Below are 8,378 nucleotides of genomic sequence, written 5' to 3' on the forward strand. Positions count from 1 at the left end.
ATGCATTCTCTCGATACTCTTTGCATACATACACATTCTTCCAAGTTGCTTCACGTTATGAGCCAGAGCACGCTAAAATATGACCAAAGAACAAAAATTGGATTTTCAGTTTTTGTTCAAAAATGACCAAACACACCTAATGTTCACTGTCTGAAAGTTTTGGATTGATCGGACATGTCTAAGTGTTGCTACAATGGTATTATATGCAGCACTGTTGGAAGGGTGAAATTCTATGTACAGCAATGGGATTGTCGTTTTTGCACACAGTCGATATGTCCTTTGGTTCATCCTTTCGGGTCAGTTCCTCTGTCCAGGGTCTTATAGCATGAGCTGACAGGTACTCAGCTACATCCAAAATCCCTATAGGCAGCTGAGCTGGGTGTCCGAAATACCTCCTGTTTGGAGCGCCCCTGGAAAACCGCCAGCGAAAACACGGTCAACATCTGTAGATGGCCGAAGAAGTTGGCACTCCACGTTCTCTCCATCACACTCCACCTATACTTTCAGATATACAGTATACACTGCTGCACACAGTCTTACTCAACATACTCGACGTCGCACTCATATTCCGCACACCAAAGCCCATCTGCACACGGTTTTCTCCGCTCGCTAGGCCCAGACAGATCCTGCCGGCAATTCTTTCGGCAAAATATCAAAGAATTGAAAGAGCGGAAATTGCTGGCAAAATCGGAGAAAAATATCGGGATGTGGGGTAAAATCGATGCCTGATACTTGGATTTCCTTGGTTCAGCAGGATACACAGCCCAGGACGAGATCATGTCACCGAAATATCACTGGGATTCACTGTGGATCAACATAATTTTGGAAGAACTCAGGGACACGTGCGTGGAAATCCGTGTTGAGAAACTGACCCTGCGATTTTATAAAACGTTGTACGGGATTGTACGGGATTTAGATAAAATACATGTTTTTCCGGAGCAAAATGGAGCAAAATATCGAAATTCTTGTGCATGGCTCGGCAAAATATCGAAGATTTCGCAGCAACATTTTGCGGCAAAATATCGAGGCGAGCGGAGCAGAATCTGTCTGGGCCTACCGCTCGCCAGAGAGTACTGTTTTCGCTGCCTACTGCTCGTGCTAGCGATGTTCCGCATAAGGGTACTCAAATTATCGACTTGAGCAAGTGGAGGGAGCAGCTGAGTCCATTGATTGTTTTTGCACTTGCAACCCATACTGGCATTGTCCCGGATATATGCAGCGACGTTCAGTCTGGCTAAATCATTGGCCGACTCACCTCCCAAATCAGTGTCGATACCCAATCGCTTGCCAGGTTGTCATCAGAGTAGAATTCCTCATCACTGCAGATCGTGGGACTACCAGCATCAATTCTTTTACGCTCAATGAAAGTGTTGCCGTCAAATGACTCGTCACTGTAGCCATCATCGTCTTCCTTCTGTTTCCGACCCGAATCCTCAAAATATTGCATCCTGCGCATGGAGTGCGAGGATGTCGTCTTCTTCCGCTCCGCAGTACAATACTACTAGGCTCTTCCGTGGATACATCGATGACGATCAGTGTTAGGCGACTCAGCGCAACATGGAATACAAACTCAAACAAATAAACTTATTTGCAACAAAGAAATGCATCCGGAACAGTCCAGTCGACCGAGGAGAACAACAACAGCGACTCGCGTTGCACTGCACTTCATATTTTTTGCCGTTGAATTCAAATGGCGATTACCTCGACTTTTTCAAAAAAAGCTGTGGTCATGTTTTAGCGCGCTCTGGCTTATATGATCTTGCAGTAGATCTTGCAGTAGAAAGCCGTATTTGAATAAGGTGGCCAGCTGTCTTAACGGTCAGGTACGGGACATGTACGGGATACCGCCAGGCACGCCCGACGGCACACCACACACTTACCGAATTAAATCGGTGTGGACCCTAGCTAGCGCCAGACGTTACTCAATGGTTACGTCTTTTGCATAGCTACGGGAATAAACCGCAAGTTAAAAAGTTGAGAAACACGGCTGAAGTTCTACAAAAGCTGCCTACATCTAGTTTGTCCTCCATTCAGAGCTGACAACACCTTGAAGCTTCGTACTAGTACAGTGATCGTTTGCGCTGTATGAAAGGTAGCTGAACAACACATGAATAATAATATTCGCGGGATTCGCGTCGGCATCGCTTGAATGTTCAGAAACACACAAACTAGCCTTCGCATTCGCAGGCCACCACTATGCCTGTTATCCTTAGTGGCGAATGCAGACCTCACAAGTGAGTCAGGGGAGAGGAGGTTAGTCTCTCAACCAGTCGGGCGTGTAACGGCCCATAACCCTGTAAACTGCATCCTTGTTATTCTCACTCCAAGCTGTGAGCACCCAGTTGACCGTGGGTGTCGGCGCAGTTCAACACGCGTAAAAAGTCTTTTTACACGCTCCCTGCTACCAGCGCGGGTCTTGAACTCGGGACCTCATGATTCGCAGGCAGGCCTGCAAACCAATCGGCCATACACACACATGCATTCATTATAATCATGGAGTCCCGTAGTGCCGGTCCATTCGTATCCAGATTCGTAACCAAATGGGCGAAATTTGAGTATTTTTATGCGTTTTAAAAGTGATTTAGGAAACTTCACTTATCAACTCCAAAAACGGTCTCTTCACTGCGATTCAAAATACAAATAAGATTTACATTTCACACACTACACTTGTAATGTGAATCGTAATTTTATTTTGAACCACAGTGCAGAGACCGTTTTCGGAGTTGAGAAGTGAAGTTTTCTAAATGGGTAAGTGTGGTAGTTTGCGGACAATTAGAAACGTTTAAAGTGAGGCTAAAAAACGACCTGGAAAATTGGGTGTATATTTGACTTTTGTCTTACTCTGCAGTGAAACAGACCCTGGTATGCTCCAGACGGGGCTGTTCAAGAGGTATCGTCCCTACTTGGAACGTGTGGACTTCTCGGATAACCCGCTCAACGCAAGCTCATCCACGTGTCCTCTGGCAGTGCTGGTGGAGATTGTTGAGCGGCGTTTCGCGATCCGAACGAACTACACCAAGAACACGTTCCTACGCCACTTCGACGATAAGCAGCACGCCGTAAAAGATGAGCTCACAAGAATGCTATTTGGTAAGGAAGAGAACCATTGATCGATGGTCTCGGAAGTATTTCCCTTTCGAAATTGGCGAGAAAACCATTCTTCTGAAGGTAGGCCCGGTGGAACCGGTCCGATTGGTCAGGCCACGGCCGGACCAACTCTTTACCCACCACCATAGGTTTCCTGCTGTGGTGGTCATGCCCACCCTCTTATCCTACTGTGAGGAGGCACCTAACACTACAGAAAGTATGAAAGGCTAGGGTATGGCCAGACCAATCCAAAACTGCGTCCTCCGGTCCTGCCTGAGAAGAGCTGAGATGCAAAACCAATCAATAGGCCAATCATGCGATGTGCAAATATACATGCACGCGTGTGGCCAAGATATCACTTGCAGACCGTGATCCAGTTCGAGAGGTGCTGGGCAAACTTTGCAGGCGTCTATGTATCCATAGCGATCTCCTGATATTGCGGGGAAGTTTGAGTTGTTGAAATTTCCCTTTTGGAAATAGCTCACACACTGCACTTGTAGCGGGCTTTCAACAACCGGCGCTTTTGCTCTCGTGAAAATTATAATCGTGTGCACAAGAATCGGCATGCCTGATTCATCCTGGCTATGGCCCTGTCAAAGTGTACGTGTAGACAAGAGCACAATAAGTTTACTCTTGATGTAGGGTGCAGTACAGTGTTGTCACACACAGCAGGCCTGATACTTTGTCTGCAAGCGGCAGGGAGATGTTGTCAATGTGAAGTGTCCAACCCGACCTGTTCTAATTTGCTGGTAATGGCCCTGCATAGCGATATATTATATGCATTTGAATAATGCTGCCTCGCTCTGCAAACCCTTTTGAATTGCTGATTGCACACTGAGCTCACCACGGGCAAGGTGGTGGTGGTATTGTGCAGACAATTTCTGCCTACTTCTGCTCTCACTTGCTGACTTGCTCACGTGACAATTGATTTGTTCTTTTTTTTTTGTTCCAGACTATCCTTGCGGGCAAACACACAATGGCGTCCGTCCGATATTGTCGTGCAATTCCCAGGGCAAACAGGTCTGCCTAGTCAGGCGTCAGGAAGGCCAAAGCCAGTCTATAATAGCATGCGGCGGAGACAGCGGCATCTACCCAAGATGCAAATTCAAAGTCCGTGCGGAGACATTCCGTTGCTATTGGCGGAACTTGACGTCTGCAGCATCAACAAAACGTGCGTCATGCATGACCTGGCTACCTACAGCATACAATACTACATCTGCAACGCTCAAGCAGTCATCAGTACTCCCGGAACCACGAACAACACAAGAACCGCAAGCAAACGATGGGCAGTCTGAAATGCAGAGATCAACAAGTGCCCAGGCTTTGCAAACAACTCTGGCTTCCCAAACAAACCAGGCTCCTCCAGCAACCCAAGCTTCTGAAACAACCCAAACTTCACAAGAAAACAACTCTTCGGAAACAACCCAAGCTTGGCAAACAACCATGGCTTCTGAAACAACCCAAGTTTCACAAGAAAACAACTCTTCGCAAACAACCCAAGCTTGGCAAACAACCATGGCTTCTGAAACAACCCAAACTTCACAAGAAAACAACTCTTTGCAAACAACCCAAGCTTGGCACACAACTATGGCTTCTGAAACAACCCAAGTTTCACAAGAAAACAACTCTTCGGAAACAACCCTTGCTTCACAAGCAACCCAAGCTCCTCAAACAACCCAAGCTTGGCAAACAACCATGGCTTCTGAAACATCCCAAGTTTCACAAGAAAACAACTCTTCGCAAACAACCCAAGCTGGGCAAATAACCCAAGCTCCTCAAACATCCCAAGCTTGGCAAACAACCATAGCTTCTGTAACAACACAAGTTTCACAAGAAAACAACTCTTCGCAAACAACCCTTGCTTCACAAGCAACCGAAGCTTCGCAAATAACCCAAGCTTGGCAAACAACCCCAGCTTCATCAACAACCCAGGCTTTGCAAACAACCCTGGATTCGCCAAAAAATCATGATTTGCAAACAACAAAGGCTTCCCAAACTACCCACTCTTCATCAACAACCCAGGCTTCGCAAACAACCCCCGCTTCGCAAGCAGCCCAGGCCTCTCAAACAACTCATGCTTTGCAAGCCATCCATCCTTCGCAAACAAACCAAACCTCGCAAACTACCCAAGCTTCACCAATAACCCAAACTTTGGAAACAAGCGAAGCTTTGCAAACAATCCAGGCCTTGCAAACCACCCAGGCTTCGCGAACAACCCCTGCTTCGCAAACACATCACGCTTCACCAACCACCAAGGCATTGTCAACAGCCCAGGGATCACATAATGACCAGGACAATTCCACAGCCCAGACTCTAAGCCTTCAAACAAAAACCCAGGTAATACCAGCAAGACCAGTGGCAACCCCAGCTGTGATGGCAACTGGAACAAACCAATCTGGAGAAATCCATCTCCTATTCACAACCCAACCACCAACAACATCTGCTGTGCTTCCAACAAACTCCCTGTCCACGGCGCAATCTTCCACACCCGCAACCTCGGTGAGTAGTTGACATAGTACGCTCCTCAGCATTCGCCTTGTTGAGCACTCTCAGTAGGCTGATTTCGTACTGCTGCATTGCGCATTGCTCGCTACTTTCCGTAGTTTGGAGCACACTGGCACTAAAACAACAAGCTATCATTTAAACATAACTCGTTCCTTTATCAACTGCACGCAGTGTATGTGGAGAATTGTGCCCTCAAATTCTTTAAAATTGAACTGGACGTAACTTTAGTTTCCGTGGGACAATTGTCATCATCTTGGGCACCCTGGAAAGCCCCTGACGAGAGGAACACGATGAGCCTAAACTCGAGTCCACGAGATGCACTTGACCAGCGCTGCAAGCCAGCGAAGGCGTTTCGGCGTGGGGCTCGCACTTTAGATCTATCTCCATCCGCCATTCCACTTTCCTTGCTCGTATGAAGTTGAATTGTTTTGTAGGCACTCGCGGGAACCTCTGTTCGAATTTCAATGAGTGCATCCTTGCCATCAGCGAGTTCAGGGAAAATCCTGGCCGTTCAGTCACGCAACGCGGACCTGAGCGCCAATTGACCATGATGAACGTTACGCGCGTCGTCACTCACTCACCGTTCATCCTATCGCTTAGGTAATTGTTCAAGACGACAGCTGAGAGTTTTCTCTTCTTCCTACATATTCGTTCTGTCCAAACAGCTGAGAATTGACCAAGTTACACTAGTTTGAATGTATTTGAAAAGTGTAGGATTTAAGTATGTGCCATAGGTAAAGTTAAAGTGCCAGAGTGCTCCAACAAATAAAATATTTGTGGTGCCACCTTGCACCATGGCCAGTAGTTCGACGTACCTTTAAAAAGCTGCAAGCTGTACCGATGAGGGCTAGATGGCTAAAACAGCTTGGCGTCTACATCGTTGGGTGCATTTTTTTTGAATGTCTCATTCTATGGGCACATAGTACCTAGGCCAAGTGTACTGTGAATATGCCGGAATGCATGTACGATGATAGAGTAGGCAGCCAAGTCTGTTAAAATCAAACAAATATTTGGTGCAAAGTAGAAAAGAGTTCTTGAGCTAGGATCCTCTGAAACTAGCTCCATTAGCTTTCACCGGTGTAGCTGCCTTCGGCAGGACCGCACCTACACTGATTTGTTCTAGTGTTGATGTATGACTCAATAATATGGCGACTAACGAAGATATGGACTTAGCTCTGCTGACATACGAGGAGCTGCTCACAGTTGCCCGAGCTACAGGACTGACCAACCCGGAGACAATGGGCCGACAAGACTTGGTTGTTGCCCTTCGCAAGGAAGGACTAGGAATACGGAAGTCACCGGACCAAATGGTAAGCGACCTGCTCTCCACTTTTCAGCTCCTTAACGAGACTATAAAAGGTATGGCTTCAGAAATAGAATGTCTTCGAACGAGCAAGACAGACGCCATTGTCTCCTTGCAAGTAGAAGTTGCTCAACTGAAGGGAGTAGTAGAGAGAATGCAGTCCACAAATCCCGTACCCGTAGCGTCCCCAGCTTGCACTGACCAAGAGAAATTGTACAGTAGCACTGCAAGGAAAGCTGCCTCACCAACAGGCACACACACCAGCACGGACGGTAGTACACGTACTACTACAAGAAGTAGTACCCCAACGGCCAGACCTGACCTGCCCGCCAAACCTCAAACGCAAGATACAAGCACAAGCGACAATGGGTGGCAAAACCCACACCGCCGCCGCCCTGCACAAGCCGACACCAACACTACCGGTAGTCCACTGAAACGCACTATCACAAGCCAGTTCACAAAAGAGCCAGCCCGTACCAAACGCACTGACCTTCAGGGCGTGGAGCGGGTGAAGCGCACGGCTTTCTACCTTGGCAATGTAGACCTTGGATGCGATGCTGCCTCAATTGAACTGTGGTGTAAAAAGAAAGATGTCGAAGTTTTTCACTGCTCAATCTCAGAATCACGGTACTTTGGTACAGCTTATGCCCACCTGGTTGTGGGAGAGAACTGTGTAGACAAGATCCAAGGGCCTGGTTTCTGGCCTGACAAAATTAGTATCCGGAAATGGAGGTTCCACACTGACCAGGCTGAATCTGAACAATGAGTAAACCAACACCTCAACTTGACCCTAACGCAACACCCTTCTATCCTTCAACGCCCCTAGCCTCCTTTCCCGTAGCCTGTATCAATGCACGTTCCCTTAGAAACAAATCTGCTGAGCTATCCGACTTTCTCACGACCAGCTGTCCCCTTGTTGTTTGCATAACTGAAACCTGGTTGTGTCCACAAATTTCCCTCTCCTTCCCAGGCTATGAATGTTTTCGAAGGGATCGACCCACCTCCGAGAATAAAATTAACACCAACGACTTCCTGGCCTATGGCGGTGTTGCTATCTTAGTAAAATCAAGTGCATTTGGTCCTATTACCCACCGTACAGACCTACATCTTCCGCAATTCGAAGCTACCTGGGTAGAGATATCGCCATCCACTGGAACCTCTGCTTGCCCCACGCGCCAGCAGCCCATCCAAATTGCGGCTGTCTACCGCCCACCGTCCACCGACCCGTCGGTGATAGATAACTTTTACGCCTCGTTTCAAAGCTGCTTGACTAAAATACGGACCCCTGGCTCGCCAGTCCTCATCATGGGAGATTTCAATGCTAAATGTTCCACCTGGTATGGAACAACAACAGACACTGCAGGCCACCACCTTTCATGTCTTCTTGACATGTTTGCCTTGCAGCAACACGTCACATTCTCGACCCACCGCTCCCACAAAGGCAATGAGGCTGCTCTGGACCTGATGATCACTGACACTGCAG

General features: G+C 47.6%; 1 protein-coding gene across 1 annotated transcript in view; it reads left to right on the forward strand.

Annotated features, from left to right (window-relative positions):
- The window catches only part of LOC135824689 (uncharacterized), a 67,736-nt gene that overhangs the window by 54,617 nt on the left and 4,741 nt on the right, over nt 1-8,378 (forward strand). The window contains exons 23-24 of the mRNA XM_065337398.1: nt 2,849-3,090; nt 4,040-5,586. Of these exons, the coding sequence (XP_065193470.1) occupies nt 2,849-3,090; nt 4,040-5,586 (1,789 nt within the window). The remainder of the gene's footprint in view (nt 1-2,848; nt 3,091-4,039; nt 5,587-8,378) is intronic.

The sequence above is a fragment of the Sycon ciliatum genome, chromosome 9, assembly GCF_964019385.1.
Source record: "Sycon ciliatum chromosome 9, ocSycCili1.1, whole genome shotgun sequence".
NCBI lineage: Eukaryota > Metazoa > Porifera > Calcarea > Leucosolenida > Sycettidae > Sycon > Sycon ciliatum.